Here is a 19,548-nt window from a genome sequence, read left to right as displayed (position 1 = left end):
GTCCATTCTCCACACAGCAGGAAGAAGGAAGTTCTTAAAAACGTTAAGTCAGACCCTGCCACTCCTTTGCTCAAATCTCTCCAAAAGCTTCTTACTGCAAGATTTCTTATCATACTCAAAGTAAACTCCAAACTCCACACCATGGCCTGCAAGACCCAACATAATCTGGCCTTTGGCTGCCTCTTCACCTTCTTTCATACACCCCCACTCCTCACTCCACTCCAGCCACATGGGGCTCCAGACTGTCCTCCAGCCACAAGTAACTTGCGTGCACCTCAGGACCTTTGCACTCGCTGTTTCCTTTGCCTCAATGTTCTTCCCCAAGTCCACCTTGCACTTCATGCCAGTCTCTGTGCAAAATCACCTCCCCAGGCCCTCCCTGATCACAATTTCTAAACTAGTGCCCCATGTTAATTCCTTGGGCAGCTGTAGTCCACTTCAGAACCCTCAGGACTACCCTCAGAGTTATATATTGATGGGCTCTTTATTCCCCACTGGAAAGTACATTCCATACCATCAGGGGCTTGGTCTTTTTTTTTTTTGCGAGAAAGATCAGCCCTGAGCTAACATCCACGCCAATCCTCCTCTTTTTGCCAAGGAAGACTGGCCCTGAGCTAACATCCGTGCCCATCTCCCAGCACTTTATGTGGGACGCCACCACAGCATGGCCGGAGAAGCGGTGCGTCGGTGCGCGCCGGGGATCCAAACCCAGGCCGCCAGCAGCGGAGTGCGCGCACTTAACCACTAAGCCACAGGGCCAGCCCGAAGGGCTTGGTCTTTTCACTCACATAGTCACAGCACCTGGGAAAGTTCCTGGGACACAGGATGAATCGTTATTTTGTCAATGAGGAACCTGAGCTCAGAGAGATGAAGGAACTCAATGAATCAGAGGGAGGGCCCAGACCTAGACTCCCAAGGCCATGCCTTCACCACTACAATACACTTTGCCATCTCCTCTCAGGAGAAGGAAATAACTGACCTGCCCAGTCACCCAGAGCACTGAGGCTGCTCAGGCCTCCCAGGAGATGGACCAACCCAACCACCCCCATCAGAATGGAACCAAGACCCAGGATTTAAACAATGCCACCAAAGCAGCCCTGGGATGCGTGGGAGGAAATTCAACATGGGACCCAGATTGTCAACCTGGGAGGAGCCCTGTCCCCAGATCCCTGTGCCCCCTCTCCCCCACCCCCTGGCCCAGCCTACTGCTCTGCCAGATGCCTCCCTAGTCCCATGGCTCACCTGCTATGAAAGCAGGGCCAAGGCACTGCGGGGGCACAGCTCTCGGAACCAGGGTAGGACATCCAGCGGGCCACCCCTTCCCACGCCCAGTACCAGCTCTGCCCCTTTAACAGAGTCCAGTCAAGTGACTGGGGAGAGAAAAATGACAAATATGCAAGAGCTTAGAAAAGGCAAGCTGGCCCCTCGCCGAGGGCAGTAGACAGACAATGGGGTCACTGGTCTGTTTGCAAGCTCAGGATGAATTCACACCAGCAGAATCGAAAGCCCAGCACAGGCTCCACACACCAGCACCAGCCTCAGCCCACAACCACCCCTGGCCCACGTCCGGAGCAGGGTGGTTTCGAGAAAGCCCTCAGGGCACTCAGACACAATCCCCAACATCCGGAGAATCACTCTTGCTACTTAAGGCTCTAAGTTAAAGTCTTTCAAAGGTCTTTTCATCAACACCCTAGGCACCTCAATGTTTCCCGAATTGCCAGAACACACTCCTATCGGCCACATAGGTTTAGAGTTGGGTCAGTGATAGTAGATGAAAAAGAACAGAAAAGAGGAAGCTGGAGATGGCTGCAGCCCTGAGGCCGATGGGTGGAGCAAGGGTGCACACGGCCTCTATTTCTCAGACCCGGCAGAGGAGTCCTAGAGGAGCCCTCGTCCTTTCCCAGGAACGGCAGGGCTCGGTCTTGGAAAAGCACAGACCCTGGAGCTCACAAGGAGCTGGGGCCCAGGTCCCGGGGCAGACAAGGACTGCTCCCAACACCACCCTCTCTCTCCGGAGTGACGCTGCAGGGAGAGAGATCAGGTGGTGGGGAAGGAAGGGACAAGGCCTCCCAGGTGTCTATGATGTGCTGAGCGAGCAGTTCCTGCTGCATTCCACCAAAGCGCCCGGCTGCAGGGGGACAAGCTGACCCGAGAGCTCTTCCAGCTCCAGATTCTGCAAAGTCCAGCTCAGAGCTGGGGCTCAAAGGTGGCCAGGGAGAGAAAACAACCCTAAGGACAAACCCTACCCAAGAAACCAACACAACATACAAAAAGTCCAGCTCCCAAAGGCTGTCGGCCTGGGGGCCCACAGTCCAGGACAGAGCCCTGTACAGATGTCACCAGAGAAAAGGGGGCACTCTCAGCGCCAGCATCAGCCATGGGTAGGGGCACCCACATCACCCGATTCAGAGTCACAGGATCCTCCAAGCCCAGCCCCCATGACCATACGCTCTGAAAACAGGGGGCCTCTCTGAAACCCCCACACCTCTTGCTGGCCCGAGCTTCCCAGGACTACTACGGGGTCACAGACCTTATGACAGCCCAACCTCCTAAGGGGCCTAACACCTTCCTAATGAGGGTAAACGACTGGGGCAGCCTGAAAAACTCAGAAATACAACCCTGAAACCCCAGAGACTCCAAATTCCCCGGCTGCTGGAGGGGGAGAGAGTGGAGGGAGGGGACTTTGGCTCAGTGCTTCAAAGCCATCCGGGGAACCCGACCTGCCAGGCCCAGGCCATCCTCCACGCACACGGCCCATGAGCTGAAGAGGAAACACGACTACATGCTCCAAAGCGCCCAGGGCGAGTTCCATTCCCAACATTCAGTCCCGCCTTTGACCCTGTGATTTTTCATTGCAGTACTTCCTCCTCGCCCCATGAGCTCATTATCTCGCTGTCGATACCAACTAGCGGCTGCTACCTGCTACCCAAAACTGCGGCGGCTCAACCACCAGCTCCGGGGAGACAAGCCAGGCAGCAAGGCTCCTGGAAGAACAGGTCTTGGACACTCTTCCGAAGAGGAGTTTCCACGGGGTGAGGCTCGGGCCCACCCTGGACTGGCCTCTTCCCAGACAAACCCAGACCTGCTGGGTGGCATGCACTGTTTTTAGCAGCTGGGGCCTAGGAGCCCGGGGGCTCTACACATCTCAGCTCTGATGCCCAGAGTTCCCAGGAGATGGTTTTTACCCAGAGACAGCAAGACACTGGTTGCCATGGGGACAGCAGCCCCAGATCCACCAAGGTCTCAGCAGCCAAAGCAGGCTCCAGGCTCAGTGGCGCCTTCGGGGCTCCAGGCTGACAACCACATCAGCAGGCACTCAGGCTGCTGGAAGATGGGGCATGTGGACCAAGACATGAAGCCGGCTCCCGGCAGGGGCGCTGGGCCTCCTGCCTGGCCGATGAGGGCCCTCCTTGGGCTTAGGCTCCCTCAGTGGACCCCAGTAGCCAGGCCTGGGTCTGACCCTGCCAACCTGTGTGACACAGGGAAGTCCCTGCACATCCACCTTGTTTTCTCATCTGCAAAACGTGATGAGTCGCACCTATCCCACCCATCTGACAGACCAGGATAACATCTGCAGCATAAAGCATCATAAAACCATCTTGTGGGGTCACAATGTGGGATTTTATTACTCCTGCTCTGCTCTAGTCCCAGACCTGCTCCTCCAAACCCACCTCGCCCCCCCACCCTTCAACACCCCTGCTGAGCCCAACACACATACACACACTACCTCTAGATTTGTTTTCCCAGGTGAGGTACCCATTATCCTCACTCAAATTCTTTGGTCCCCCAAAACATAAGCTCTCCTCGACCAGAGAGCTTGGTTGTGTGAAGGGACAGAATCTGGGAGGAGGGGTCAAAAATGACCAAGTCTTCACTAATATCCTGGTATATTCTCAAATTCTAGCAGGCATCAGAATCACCTTGGGGATGTGTTTCAAATGCAGATTCCCAAGCTCGCCTGGCAGGCTGGGGCAGGGCCCAGGACTCTGCTTTTTTTTTTAAGGAAGATTAGCCCTGAGCTAACATCCGATGCCAATCCTCCTCTTTTTGCTGACGAAGATTGGCCCTGGGCTAACATCCGTGCCCATCTTCCTCTACTTTACATGGGATGCCGCCACAGCATGGCTTGACAAGCAGTGCATCGGTGTGCACCCGGGATCCGAACCTGTGAACCCCAGGCCGCTGAAGCGGAGCGCACACACTTAACCACTACGCCACTGGGCCAGCCCCCGACTCTGCATTTTTAACAAGTACCCTCGGTGATTCGCAGGCAGTGGTCTGTGGTCCACACTCCGAGACCTGGATGCTACAGGCTGTCCCTTGACACCCACCCCCACCCCTGAGCCACTGTCCCTTCTCTGCCAACTTTCTGAAAGAGACGTCTGTCCTGCTTCCATTTCTTCATTTCCCATTTAACTCCCTGGCCCCTGGCAATCTGGCTTCTAGCCCAGGGCTCCACAGAAACTGTTTTGGGAAAAGTCATCACTGATCTCTTAATTACCAGCCCAGGGGACTCTGACAGTGACATCCTCCCCTCCTTTCAGAGCTCCCCTGTGTCCCTCCCCTCACCCCGCTGTCCTCAGTGTTGTGCTCACTGGGTCCCCACCTCCTCTCACTCAACTCCACACTTCACCCTCACCCACAACCAATCCTCCTACCTTGCACCTGAACTCTGATCTCACTCCCGCCCCCTCCTGGACCCCCACAGGCACCTCCCACTTGGAGCTCCCTTTCCTGCCTCTCCACGGCAGCTACTCAAATCAGGTGCCTTGTCCACTGGGCCCTGGGTCTCAAACTCCATCCCTACCTGCTCACCCCTGCCTGCAGGTTCTCTGTCCTAAATGTCCCGCCTGTGAAATGCATCCGTAACCTCGCACCTGGACATCACTGAGACCTTCCCGCTGTCTCCCTGCCTTACCCTCTGCCCCGTGACCTCTCCCCAATGCTCACTCTAAATGGACAACAATCTGACAGGGCTATCCCCCCGCTTCAGGCCCATGGTGACCCCTTGTGGTCTTCAGAATAAACTCCGTTCAGAGCCCGTCTCTCTTTTCCAGCCACTTACCACCCAGCAACTGCCACAAGCCAATCTCTTAGGGGAACACGAAGACACCCAACACTCACACGCACTGGGCAGGCTCCAGGGGCTCCCTGGCCAGTGACATCCTGCTCCCCAGTTTGCCCACACACACATTCCCACGCATCCTTCAAGGCCCAGGCAAACAGTACATCTTCTCTCTGGCTTTCTAGGTGAGTTTCCCTTCCCTCAGGATTAGTCACACTCTGATCTGTGCGCCCAGAGTTCTTTACGCACTTGTCCTTGTGTCTGTCCGTCCTGCTGAACCAGCAGCTTGAGGGCGGGGGCCATTGCCTGGCACACAGACCGACGGGCTAAGGTGAGCAAAACTGTCCCATTGCAGGATTGCATGGCCCCTTGATGCTCTTCTCTGACAGAGGTCTGCCTCTTATGGGGTGGCGGGAAGAAGTGAATGTAGGGTTGCAGGAGGGCCTCTGAGGCCTTTGTTCTCAGTTCTAAACAATAGAACCCATTACGCTGCTGAAGGAAGGGTCAGAGCCGCACTTCACAGGCCAGAACTAGAATGCTCCATTGAGAACTGGCCCTGCATTTCAGCACATTCCTTACCCTTTCTTGGGATTTTATTTTCTTTTTCTGTGACATAAGTTATCACATAGCAAGTCCTCCTGGTTGACTTTTCACTTTGAGTCAATGTATATGTGATTTCTTTGTTCAATTTTATCATTATTAGGTTACAGGTAATTCTCATGTTAGTACTGATTAAAGTTAAAAAAGATTAGCTTCCCATCCCATAGACTGGAACTCTCCCGAGGCCTGACTATAAATTCAGTCCAGAGTTTGGTATCACCAGGAGCCTCTCATGGGGAGAGAGGGGACCCAGAACCCCCAGCAGATGGCCCACGCAGAACAGCAGCCTGGCACAGAAGAGGAGCTCTTACAGGACTCGCCTTCCCAAGGCATCCAGCAAACCCCTGCTCTGTACCCGATGCTGGACCACAGGCTGAATGTGTGACAGCACAGACCCTGGCCCCCAGGGGCTCCTGACATAATGCGATAACGGCTACACAGAAGGAAAGATCACAGGGAGCTCAGGAGCCAGTGGAGGAGCAGAGCTGCCCCGGAAGGGGTCAGAGAGGGCTGCATGGACAAGAGAAAGAGCAGAGGCTAGAAGCGGGTGGGAGAGGATTCCAGGAAAAACGCTGGCTGCAAAATGGAGTCGAGGGTGCCAGTGCCCTCACTAGTGGGCTGCTGAGAGGGTCAAGTGGGGTGACAAGCAGAGGAGAGCACTCACTTGGTCAACTGTGAAGTGCTGTGCAATGGGGGGGCCATTCCCTCGAGCCACTGGCTCCCTGCTGGTTTGCCCCTGACCACAGCTATTTTAACAAGGTTCGCAGCGTAACCCTGAGACCAAATGACCTATTTTAGGCTCTCTGGCAGCATACCCTGAGCCAGCAGCCTTGGCTTCCAGGGGGGAAAGCCAGCAGAGCCCTAAGACAGCCCAGCTGGTTCCAGGCTGGGCACCTTCCCTGGAAAGTCTCTTGGAACAAGTGTGATCAGATGAAGGTTAGAACAGGCCCAAAGAGCCACCGTGCCAGCACCGTGGCTCCCAGGGCCAAGAGGGAGACCAGTGGATGCCCTGGGAGGCCCCTGGGCAGAGAAAGGACAAGAGCTTCCTTAAAACGGGCCATGTCTAGACGGGTCCCCCATAGTCCTGAGACACCTGGACAAGGGCCTATAAGAGGCACTGCACGAAGACGACCGTTTGGCAGGCAGCTGGCCACAGGAGGCCTTTGCAAAGTGCACTGGGGGCCCAGAGTTGGCACTCGCAGGCCCCTGTGCAGAGCTGGAGCTCTCAGAGAACCAGCATATCCAAAGACACCTGCAGGTGAAAGGCCCAGAACAAAAAAGAAGCAGGAAACTCCACATTTTTTCCTGTGCCCTCCTGAAATAACCATGTTAACTGCCTAAATCACACTTGTTCCTCGGGTAAAACACCGTCCTGCCTAAGAATGCATACGACCTGTAAGCCACTCCTAGAATTTATCTTAAAACAAATTATAAAGATGAAGATCGACAGGCAGAGATGTTCGACGTTTGCCACACCCTGGCCCCACAGTGACTGGCTCCACGGCCTTGAGCATGTTACTTAACCTCTCTGGGCTGTTTTCTCGTCTGAGAGTGGGGCCCGTGACAGCAGCTGCCTCACAGGGCTGCTGTGAGGATTCGCTGGGTAACCCTGGCATGCTACCCGACAAGGAACCTGGCGCATAGGAGGAGCTCAGCAAATGTCTGCTGTTATTATAATTAATAGCAAAAATGAGAAACAAATGTCCAACAGGAGAGGATCTGTCAGTGAATTATGGCACGGCCATATGGCTGCATATTATGCAACTGCTAAAACGTTTTCTTGAAAATTGTTTAAGAACACTGTAAACTTATCATAAGTAAAAAATGGATGTTAAAATGGATATTAAAATGTTTACACCATATGGTCCCAACTTTATGATGGAAATACATGCATATTTTTAAAAGGCTGATGTGAAATTTAACAAAAGGGAATAGTGATTACAGCTATGGAGTAGGATTCAATCTTTTAAGCATCTCTGCCGTTTCTACCTTTCCCTGGTTTTCTACAATGACTATGTGTTATTTTATAGCCAGGAAAAATGACCAGTATGTGTTAGTCAGAGAGTAGCTCTGGTGATAAGAAAGGAATGAACTCAGCGTTCTGTCACCTGCTTTGGAAGCTACAGCTCTCAGTCCCCAGGCCTACTGATGGGCCTTCTCAGCAAGGTGATCTTCCCAGAGAAGTACTGATTTCCCGTGGTTCAAAGTCAGTCCCACCTGGCTGTGAGGTCTGCTCAGCCACCCTCAGGGGCCAAGAGACAAGTACCCAGAGATTTGGTTCCATGTTCCTGCCTTTCTGGGGGACCGTGGGCTCCTGGACCCAAAGCTAGCTCCATTCATTTGTCCAGGCACACACTGAGGCCCAGGGGGCCCAGCCCCACAAACACAAAGACGGAAGCCACAGTCCTAAGCTCAAGGAGCTCAGAGTGGGTCAAGAGACGGACCAGGAGACAGTGTGGGCAGCAGCACAGCCGAGGTGCATGTGTGTGACGGAAATCATAGGAGGGCCTGGCCCAGCCTGTGGGAGGCAGGGGAGGGCATGGGAGGGCAGGGCTGAACTCCTGGCAGCCAGGAGGCAAATGCAGAGGCAGAACGGCCAGCCTGAGACAGGAGCTGAAAGCCATTCACTACGGCTGTTTATGGTGGTGAGGTCACGGTGTTGGGGGTGGACAGGGCGTCTTGCTCATCATGCTAAGAGGGCTGGATTTTAACCTCATGGCAGCAGGGAGCCACTGAAAGATTTCAAGTTTGGGAGAGACCTGCTGACGTAGCTTTCAAAAGTCACCCTGGCTATGGGGTAGAAAGTCCACTGAAGGGGGTAAGAAGAGAAGCCAAGATGCCGGTTGGGAGCTGTTTGCAGCGATTGAGACAAGAATTAATATGGGCTCAGACCAAAACGGGGGTTCAAACTAAGACGGAGAAGATGAGCAGATCTGAGGAGTATTAAGGCAGGAGAATCCAAAGGATTTGGTTTAGTAGATACTTGGGGAAGAGAGAAGTCAGGGTAGGTCCCAGGACTCTGCATATTTCGTGGTACATTCGTCACAACAGAGAATAGAGGAGGAAGAATAGATTCTAGGGCCGGGAGAGGTTATGAATCTGGTTCTGCTGAGTGTGGGATGTCTGTAGCAAGATGGTCAGTAGAGAGGTGCACATGAAGTTCTGGGGGTCAGGAGAGGGGTCTGGGCTGAGGGTGTATATTTGGAAGAGCGTATGCAACTGAGAGGAGGGAGGACAGAAGCATGGGGAATACACGCATGATGAAGGGAGAGGAGCAGCTCACAGGGCAAACAGCAGAGAGAGGGAGAAAAATGTGCAGGCAGAGGAAGAGAGAGACGCACATCGTGGAGGACAAGGGAGGGAAAGGGGGGCTTCTAGAGGGAGGCTGCCATGGGTGTTTCAGACCAGCACAGGCCAGGCAGGTCCACTGTTCAGTACTGGGGGGCCACTGGGGCCCTCTGCTGGGACCCTTTAGTGAGGCCCTAAGGGGCAGGCCCACACACCAGGGTCTCCAGCACCTGCCTGGACCCAGCAGATGCTGGAGACACATTCACCAAGGGGAAAATGGGAGGGCGGGAGGCCTGGGCACAGGCCAGACCACAGTGGGCAAGGGATGCCTAGCCATTCTCCTGCCTGGGTCTGGGGAGGGCAAGTACTGCCCCTGGTACCAGACCCCTCGAGCCCTGGAGAGGAAGTGCGTGTGGGTCTAAAGCTGGTGGGCGGGACTCTAGGACCAATGGCAAGCTCTGTCCCATTGGTGGGACAGCCTCAGGCCCCCCACCGAGGGGAACTGGAAGAGTCTTTTCTGTCTCTGGAAACAGCATAGGTAAGGGGTGCAGAGGGGAGCACAGGGCATTTGCTGCGAGAGAGAGTGCCACCTAGTGGCAGGAGGTGCTCACACCAGGCTTCTGCCGCACCGTCACACCCATTGCCCTGACCACTCCTAGGCTTTTGGGGGCCTTTCATGCTGGCGTCCCGTGCACAGGAACCAATGATCCAGGGCTTTTACCACCTGGGCAGCACCTGAGCCTCTGACAGCAGCACGCCCTGCCGCATCAGCTGAGGTTGGCTCTGCCAATGGAGAAGGTGGGCAGGCTAGAATTTTAGCCAAGACCCATTCTGCCTGGGCAGAAATGTCGGGTGCTGCTCCCAGGGCTGTACCTCCACAGTGGGAGAGACTGGACTGCTTGCTTTCGCATGTCTTCCCGTGTGGTTCAGGTCAGAGGTGACCGTGGGGGCCGGGGGCAGTATGCAGGGCACCCCAGCAGCAGAGAACACTCCTGCTACCAGCCTCCCCAGAGATTCTCCCCTGGCTCCAGCCTGCTCCCTGGAGACATATCTGAGGCTGGCCTGGCTGTCTTGTGGACACCCCACGCCCAGGACAGCCCAGATTCCAGGGTCACACCCACACGCCCACAGTTCACTCTTGACTGCTCAGCAGTTTCAGCCCAGGTGAGGTCACCATGACCTCCTTAAACAACTCCACGGAGCTCATTTTTATTCTCAGCTCTTGGTTTAGCTAGGCAAGATAAAAAGAGCTCTCTTAAAAACACTTTTTAAGGGCTGGCCTGGTGGCATAGCAGTTAAGTTTGCGGGCTCCGCTTCGGCGGCCCGGGGTTCACAGGTTCGGATCCCGGGCACAGACTGACGCACCGCTTATCAAGCCATGCTGCGGCAGCATCCCATATAAAGTAGAGGAAGACGGGCACGGACGTTAACCCAGGGCCAATCTTCCTCAGCAAAAAGAGGAGGACTGGCAACAGATGCCAGCTCAGGGCTAATCTTCCTCACTAAAAAAAGAAAAAATCCACTTTTTAAACTTCCCCTTATTACAAAAGAAATGTTTTACAAAAATGTGTGACTTGCAAAGTGAAAATCCCTTATTTAGCTCAACCCACTATCAAAATTTCCTATTAACAGCCTGGTGTATATTCCTTCAGCTTTTAATTTCTATACATGTACGTGAATGTGTACGTGTCTGTGTGTGTGTATCTAGGGGGGTGTATGTGTTGTTGTTTTCTATACTGACATACAGTTCTACAACTTATTATGACTTTTTCCATTAACAGCATTCTGCTAGAGGCATTCTTACCACCCCATCCCAAATTCAGGTTAACTCAGTGACCCAAAACCAGGGTGGGAGGAAAGATGGTGCCCCAGGACTCAGAAGTCTGAGGGTTTCAGGTAGATATGGTTCAGAAGCCAGGAGAGAGGGACTCATGCTAGAAACCCCGATCAGCCCTGGAAAAAATATCCCAGGAGCGGGACGGGGCAGACTCGACACCCCTTATCTCCTCTCCAGCCATGGCTGACGGTGCAGTCAGCACAGAACAGGCAGCTGCATGAGTGCAGCCCAGGCAAGCTGTGCACAGTGAGCGGCTGTCCCAGGGAGCTGCCTGAGCCACCAGGACGCCCTGTATGTTTCTGCTGAGTTAGGTGCACAGGCCGGGTCACACCCAGCATCAGAGCTTGGGAACTGGAACTTGCACCAGGGCAGAGCCCTGTGACATCCAGGAGAACAAGGGCAGCTTCAAGCCAAGCAGCCCCATGTGCCAGCCCTGCTCTCCTCCTTGGCCTCATGGATCACAAACACCATCCTCAGCACTCTACTTCTGGGAGCCAGCTCACATCAGACACGCCACAGGCGGCACTATTTTATGGCCAATAATTCCAACTAAGCATAAAAATAAAAGGAAAGGACTAGATGGAGATGCTGATCAGGATACCGGGCTGCAGGGTCCAGATAAGACTTCCAGAAAGGGAGAGCCCCATAAGCACCCAAAAGCCTCCTGTTGCTCCAGTGACTTGCTGCTTCTGAACCCCACTGTCCTTGCCTGTTAAGTGGAAGTAATATAGACAGCAGCTATCTACGATTACAATGAAGTGATGTGTGTCAAGCACTTAGCAGGTGCTTGCTGGACAATAAACACTCAAATGCTACCCACTGCCGTTATTATGATTGGCTGAGGGCACCCAGAAAAGAAGTAACTCCCTTCGGCGCATGGAGACCTCCAGGGCCATTGGGGCCTCCCTGGGAACAGCTAGGAACACCTTGGCCCCCATGTCGCCAGAGTCCAGGCCAGGTCCTAGCACACAAGGGGGTTTCACTGTCCTTGGACAGGGTGCTGGGTGGGCAGGGTCAGGCCAAAGGCTGAGGAAATTCAACAACCAGACCCTCTGCAATCACAGGGGCCCTCAGACACCTGCCTTTCTTGCCTCTCCCACACCTAGAAAGGGATCCCACCATTACCTGATTGGGTCCTTGGCTCCCAGCTGGGGTAGAAGATAGGCCCAGGCTGGAGGCTCCTCGTCTAGATGCTGTGGATGGGAGGGAGCTGCAGCCCCTCCTTGTCTGCCCTGGGAGCTACACTTTCTAAAGGAACCACAGCTTGGTGTCCTAGGAGGGGTGCGGCTGGCCACTCGCCCTTGACTCACCCTGGTCGATAGAGTGCTGTGGCAGCTGGCTGAGCTGGCTGTTGACTACCCCTGCATAGGTGCGCAGGAACTCCTCCTCGCTGGCCGTCAGCTGCAAGAGTGAGAGAGCTGCAGGTAAGGGGTGCATGCACCGGCTCCTGAAGGTACTTTCTCCTTTGCTCCCCAAGCCTCTATTCCTGAGATTTGACCTTTCAGTTCCAGAGCAAGCATCCCCTCCTACCCTCTTCCTGCTCCCCTGAAACTTGGTCCATGGGCCCCCAGGACCTGGCACTGGGATCAGATCTGAGGCTGGATTCTAGTGCAGCAGAAAGACAGGCCCTGCTTCAGGAGACCCTCTCTCTCTTTTTGAGAAATGCCCCCACACATCTACTGCCATCTCAGCTCCCATCCTGCCCAGTGGCCCTCAGATGCCTCCGTGGGAGAAGACTCTCGGGGTTGGGAGAGGGGAAGAAGGAGGGATTAGGGTCTTTAGAACTCTCACCCACCTGGCCCAAACTCAGCATGGCGTGGGAAGAACTGGACATGCTGGGCTCCATGCCACATGAATTAGCTACAGAGCCAAACCACAGGCCCAGCATCCCCCTCCCCAGACCACAGCCGCTACAGGAGGTGGCTACAGTCCCTCTGCTCTGCCTGCATCAGGCACCCTCCATGGCGGGCCTGCTGCTCGACACCCCAAAGGCACTCACGTTTGATCCCATCTTTCTCAGCATGAGCAGCACTCGGACCTTCTGCTGAATGTACATTTCCTCCGGACTCTTCCCGGGAGCCCCCTCGCGGTTCATCCCCTGGCCAGCTCTGGTGACTCCTGCAGAGTGAGGAGAAGCACCAAAGGGGGGGCGGGTGTCAGGACAAGACATACCCAGATACAGACAGGGTGACTGGCAGGAGTTGTCAGGCAGCCCACAATGCTTCAGGGTCTCGTTTCTGAGAGCCCAGAGCAGGTGGCAAGTTGCATGTTCCTCCCTCACCCACAGTGGCCCCAGCCAGACTGAGCAGATATGTCTTAGAGCAGGCACTGGCGGCCAGTGCCCTCTGAGTGTGGAGCTGTCAGGCCCAGGGGGACTGAGCTGACCCAGACTTCTGGCCAACTCTACTGTCCAGCCACCCCCTCAGCAAGGCTCTGCTATGAGCCACAGGGCATGTGCTGCATGAAGCCCAAAGTGTCCCAGGTTTTCAAAGCAAGCAATTTCCACAAGAAGCAAAAGTGTGACATGATCAGAGACAGCTGGCTGGGGCCTTTGGCTTGAGAAAGCATGAGATCAGTACCCAGCCCCCAAACACCAAGACGGCGCCTTCTGCAAAAGCCACTGAAAGGTTCAAGAGGCCAGCTCTTGGGCTGGGTTCCAAGGAGTACCTCGATGGGGACAGGAAGAGCCAGTGGTGTGGGGCACAGGCACCCGCCCAGGCTCGCTGCCGTCACCCTCACAGGCCCACCCCACCTGTCAGAGGGCAGCTCCTGTGGGCAGCAGCTGTGTCCAGGTGCAGCAGGGCCCTGACCTGCAGAAAGGTCCCAGGAGAGCAGTCCCAGGGTTTCCTCTCTCCAGGAGGAGCCGGCGGAGAGGAAGCTGGGCGTGGAGGGGTTTGGGTTACACACTTGTAACTCCTGGATGAGTCAGAAATAACGCAGCAGCTGGTGGGGGTGGAGCCTCAGCAGCCCTGGTGCCAAGGAGCTGTGCTCGGAGGACCAAGGGAACCGGGCTGGTGGGTCAAGGACTCTCCTCACACCGTCCATCCCTCAGGGGCCAGCAATCCCTGGACCAGCAGGCTCTCCCGGGCAGGGCTGCTCTCTGTGCAAAGGGTGGACTCAGAAATGCACCAGAGCCTGGGCAGCAGCCTCCCTGGAGGTCCCTGTCAACTGCTTAGTCCCCATAAGCTAATAGGGGCTCTCGCCCTAAAGCCCACACAACAGGCTAAAAAGCTGGCAAGTTGGGGCTTAAGCAGCAGCTGTATGCTGGACGTGGCAGGGTCTCCTTTCAGGGCCTTCCTGTCCACCACTAAAGCCCCAGGCTGCCTATTCTACTATCTGCCCCCTGCCACCTCTGGGCTCAGAACGGGGCCTAATTAACAACTGGTAACCGGGAAAGAGGCGACATGTCTAACTTCCTAGCACAGCTGAGTGGGAAAGCTCGGTTCTGGGGTATCACTTCTCCTCACGTCGACCCCTCCTCACTTCCTTCCACTCCACCACCCCACTCGAGTAGCCAGAATGATCTTAAAAAACCCCAGAACTGATGGCATCACTCCCCGCTTCCACCTACCTCAGGATACATTGCCCAGTCCTTGCCAGGACCCCACGAAGCCCCGCATGGTCAGCCTACTTCCCTCTCCTCATTCCTCCCCTTGCTGCTTTGCCTTCCTGGCCCCCAATCTGGTTCTAGAACAGGCTAAGAAGCTCTTTCCCCCTTTGCACTGGGTGTCTCCTGGGCCTGGAACCAACTTCTTTTCATCCTTCATCTCACTTAGACGCCTTCCAGGGAAGCCTTTCCTGACAGCATAACCCTGTGCCCACCCCAGGCCCTCTCAGTCACATGGCCCTGTCTCGCCCCAATTTTCTGAAAGGACCCTGTTGGAGCGCTTGCTTATTGTCTCTCCCCGGGCCAACTGGAAGGCCAGGGCCGCATCTGCTTCACTCACCTCGTCACCCCGCAGCCCAGCACCACGCCTGGCGGGCGCTTAATAAATACTGCCTGTTGGCTGAACAGAATATCGAGACAGCCTGGTGTCTAGGCTCCCCACCCCCGACAACATCCACATCAATTCAGGGCCAAATGTCATCATGTTGAAAGAGACCAAAGTACCAATCTAGTCTCCATCACCAAATTTAGCTTTTCCAAAGGACTCTCATTCCTGAGTAATTTGAGTGCCTTGGGCTATCATGCTCTCCAGAGGAAATGTGAAATGCCCCATAAAGCCTTAAAAATGGGAGTTAGGGCTTTCAGGAGTAAAAACCTTCCAGTTCTGTCCTGTGTCCAGGAGCTAACGGTCAGTTTGCTCTCTCCCTGTGGAAGACAGCATGGAAGACAAGTGACCGGCCACTAGGTGTCACCAGAAACAAAAGAATCAGAATTCAGTGCTTCCCCCAACACACACAACACACCTCCAACTCCCCAACAGGCCCATCTAGTTCAAGCCCTTATTCTGACCCTACTGTCAAAAACCACACCCCAGTCCTGGGTCCCAGAGCAAGATCCATTCATTCATGCAGGGGGCCAGCTCCACCCAGGCAAGGACATGTATCTGGTCTTGCTGCGCACCCCAGGACCTAGGGTCCTGGCTTCACTCCAACAGAGATGTGGGCTCAGAACTAACAGTAGAGAGGGGGAGGGGAAGGGGGAGGGGGAGGGGGAGAAGGAGGGAGGGAGGGAAAGAGGGGGAGAGGGAGAAGGAGAGAGAGAGAGAGAGAGAGAGAGAGAGAGGAGAGAGAGAGAGGGAGAGAGGGAGAGAGAGGGAGGGAGGGAGGGAGGGAGGGAGAGGGAGAGGGGAGAGGGGGAGAGAGGAGAGGGGGAGAGAGGGAGAGGGGAGAGAGGGAGAGGGGAGAGAGGGAGAGGGGAGAGAGGAGAGAGGGGAGAGAGGGAGAGGGGAGAGAGAGAGAGAGAGAGGGGAGAGAGAGAGAGGCAGAGGGGGAGGGAGGGAGAGAGGGGATGCAGAGGGGGGAGGGAGGGAGAGAGGGGATAGAGGGAGAGGGAGGGAGGGACAGGGAGAGAGAGAGAGGAAGAGAGTGAGTGTGTGTGTGTGTGTGTGTGTGAGTGTGTGTGTGTGTGTGTGTGAGAATCATCTTACATGGGTCTATTTTACAGAATTTTGCTCTGTCCAACAATCCTACAGCCGGCACCCCATAAAGATTGGTGTCACTCCACTGTTTCCCGCCATTGCAGCCTCACTATTCCCGGGGACCTCCCACACTCATGCTGTGATTACTAGGGCAGTTCACACAGCCCAGCCGTGGGCCTAGGGTGTGGGCATTGGTGCCTAAATGGGTCTTTGGTGCTGGGTTACTCCCACATCGGCATGCTTCCCTGGCAGAGATGGTTTCTGAAACTGTCTCTCCAGGCTTTGGGGAAGACTCCTATCATTTCTAAAAATTCTGGTCTTCTAGCATTCTTTAAGCTCTAGTTTGAGCTGATTCCATCCTGCTGCCTGACAGTGGGAACACCGAGGGCCAGATCTGGGGTAGAATGCGGCTGTGAGCACACATTCCTGCCTTCACACTCCTATCCTAATGGACGAGAACGTCATGACTGGGTTACATAATTCCATCCTAAACAGAATCTGCATCCCAGGTGTCCATGTGAAGAAAATTAATAACTGAAGAGAATAAATCATAATCAACCCAAACAACACAGACATTTCAGTTGCTGATGTGCCACGAGCATATTAAAGTGTCTTTGGGTTTGGTGCCGATCCAAGCAAACACGTATTAAAGTTTCATCACAATTCTGACAAGCATCAGATCAACTTCATTTGAGAACTGTTATTCTCCCCTGTAGGGATCAGGAACTGGTCTCCATTAAAATGTGTTTCAATCACATATGTCCAAACTGCAACTAATTTAGACACACTAAGTATTCATTCAGCCCTCAGTCGTAAGAGCCAAAAGTAATAACAATGCTTCTCAATTATGGTCTCCCCACTAGCGCCACCAACATCCCATCACCTAAAATGGTGATGCTTCCATTCTAAATCCCAAAAAAATCTCTGTGTCAACTGCCCAAGTCAAAGACAGACCTGCTCCCTCTCGTAAGATATAACATTCTGGAAACTAACTAGGGAAAAGCATAGATGAGTTCAAAAATGGAAAATGGAAAGCAACAGGTAACTATCAACTATCCAAAGGAATGGTGAGAGGAGAGGCCTGTCGCTGTACATTATGCCGTAGATATCCATGTGTTATGCAAAAAGTGGGTGTGATTGCAGAAAATCACATCAGATTGGGACAAATGCCCGCACCTCTGCTGAAGGAAGGCTGGCTGGTAAAGGACAGTGAGGAAGGGGCTCCCAACCACTGGGAAGGATCCACACAAAGTGACAAATGTCGCCCGTGACCTGAGAGGCCACACTGCATTCTCTGGGAGACATCTGAGGTCATATGTAAGACATCACGCTCCTGCCAGGCTCTGCAGGGACCTAATCTCTACCAGCACATGATCTGCAGCTTTGAAGCAGTTGATCTCACTCTAGAAGAATCGGGAGGCAGTGCAGGAGGGACCTGGATAGCAGGACGGCTGAATGTTACATGCAGCAATCAGAGCATTCTGATCAACAGCTCTGAAAGCTGGCCTCTCTTCCACAGGCATGAGTGGCTCTCAACACAAACAGCCACCTGCACTCATTTTTATTTATAAACTTGAAGCTAACACTATTTGAACACTCACATTTATATAAATTGGAATTATATTTATATTTATAAATTTATAGCCAGGGTGGTCTTGCACCTGCTTGGAAAATACTGAGTAACCGCAGGCTGGGTCAGACAGCAGGGAGTCCTTTAGATACACCAGCCACCTCTGCCCCATGGGTCCCAGCACTTGTCTTTTGTCTGTTTTTTTTTTTAAATTGTGATATATTTTAAATGTTTACATTAAAAAAGGTACATTTACATTTGTACAATCTTTACACAGCAGAAAAATATGTCATATAATTGTGCAATTCATAGAGCTTACATAAAATATTAATTCAGAGACTGCACACATCTTAACAGCCTAAAAGAAACCAGCAGTCCCACAACATTCCCTGTAGGAACCCACACAGCTGAAGAAATGAGCATTATTAGAATGCTGGAAAAAGGAAACCAGATGAACTAACTCCACGGTCGGCCGGGGAGCCTATACCCAAGGCCCCTCCCCAACACTGCTCTATGGCCACAGTACCAGAAGTCCTTCCCCTGGGGTCCTTACCTGCTTCTGGAAATTAACTTCAGGCAAACAGGTGCTCAACTGTGACAGACGGGCTGTGGCCGGGGAGAAATAGGAAGGTGCGGCCCTGTGGAAACACATAATGTGGGTCATGGGAGGAGCCGGGAGGGCCCCAATGGCTGCCAGAGATTAACCTGGAGCATACGCCCCATGCTGACAGATGCAGGACCACTGACAGGAAGCTCATGGCAATGGGCTCTGCTGCAGTCCAGAAATACCTGCGTGTCTGGCCAACCCAGGGAACCTGCACCAACACCTCTGGGATGAGGTGCTGACTGCAGCAATGCTCGCCTGTCATTTCCGGCTGAAGCAGGTCACCACTCACCCTCCTCCTCCCCTTGGGTTAGTCACCAAGTCCAATTGAGAGCTGTGCTCAGAGACGTCGAGGACCAGAGTGAATCACTCCAGGACAGCTGATGGGCATGTCCTGCACCTGCACGAGAAGGCGTCCCACCCACCAAACACAGCCTGACGAGCCAGGCACAGGTCCCTGGGCGCTCCACCTCCTCTGCGCTCAGATGTGCATTATGTTTGTTGTGTGCCTGGTGAATAGCTGTGGTTGTGTATGTAAACATTAACATACACACACACAGAAACACAGTTGCAGATAATTTACAACCTACTAGCCTGACCACATGTGTACTTGCCCCAAACACACCTCTTCCAGGAATCAGAGAACACTGTCTTCTTTTCTCTTGCCTCCCCCACACAAGCTCATCGTTCGGGTCCTCTGAAGGTTAACTTGGCAGGAGTGTGACTGTGGATGGGCAGGGGGCACAGGGAGAGGCACGCAGGGGCACCAGAGAGTCTCACCCGCCCATGCAGCCCGGCCAGCTCGTCCACTGTGGTGCAGACCTCAGAGCATCTAGTTTAAAGGTGGACTCCCAGCTCTCAGCCCTGCGCTGACGATCCAGAGGTCTGAGGATAACCGTTTGAGAAACCTGTTCTGAGGGAGGTGCAGGACCAAGGGAGCTTTGAAACCCCCGTCTTCACTGATTTCTACAAAGAAAGCTGCTTATTCACCCAAGGGGCTGAGGAAAACATGTTTTACAGAGAAAGTGAGATTCTAAAAGCCTCTCCTACAGGTAGCCCTACAGGCCACTCCAACCTCTGGGTCTCTGTTCTGTGTATCCCTTCCACCAGCGGATGGCCCTGGGATGGAAGAGTGGTCACCCACCACTGCCACCCACTCCGCCCTCAGACTACCCCTACAGGAACAGACATTTATAGCGGTTAATTGCTCTTTTATTCCTCTACATATCAAAGCACCAAAATACCAAGGAACCCTGGGGGAACTTTCCACCCAAGTCCCCACAGTCCTTCAAAAAGAGATGAAAAGAGACAACTTTCTCCCATTTCTGAGGGGCTTTAATTTCTTCAACTACCACAACAGCCAATTAGCCTCCCACTGTCTACAGGGCTCGGATCCTTCCAAGAAGCAGAGAGGAACTTCATATTCATGACTTTAAGGAGAAGGCATCAAAGGGATGCTGTGGTGTTCCCGACGGGACTGTCCAGGAACTCATGGCCAGC

The 19,548-nt window shown here is 53.8% G+C and overlaps 1 protein-coding gene across 3 annotated transcripts in view; it reads right to left on the bottom strand.

Annotated features, from left to right (window-relative positions):
• Nucleotides 1–19,548, bottom strand: part of CTNNBIP1 (catenin beta interacting protein 1) — a 49,212-nt gene that overhangs the window by 8,865 nt on the left and 20,799 nt on the right. For all 3 annotated transcript variants that reach the window (XM_087446855.1, XM_087446857.1, XM_087446856.1), the window contains exons 2-4: nucleotides 17,998–18,082; nucleotides 12,790–12,908; nucleotides 12,101–12,191 (exon numbers count right to left, since the gene is read on the bottom strand). In XM_087446855.1, coding sequence (XP_087302981.1) covers nucleotides 12,101–12,191; nucleotides 12,790–12,885 — 187 coding nt within the window. In that variant the 5' untranslated portion in view covers nucleotides 12,886–12,908; nucleotides 17,998–18,082. The remainder of the gene's footprint in view (nucleotides 1–12,100; nucleotides 12,192–12,789; nucleotides 12,909–17,997; nucleotides 18,083–19,548) is intronic.

Source organism: Ceratotherium simum, chromosome 22 (genome assembly GCF_057802395.1).
Source record: "Ceratotherium simum simum isolate JZ-2026a chromosome 22, ASM5780239v1, whole genome shotgun sequence".
Taxonomy (NCBI): Eukaryota; Metazoa; Chordata; class Mammalia; order Perissodactyla; family Rhinocerotidae; genus Ceratotherium; species Ceratotherium simum.
Note: the sequence above shows the minus strand (reverse complement) of the source record. Positions and strands in the feature narration are given on the sequence as shown.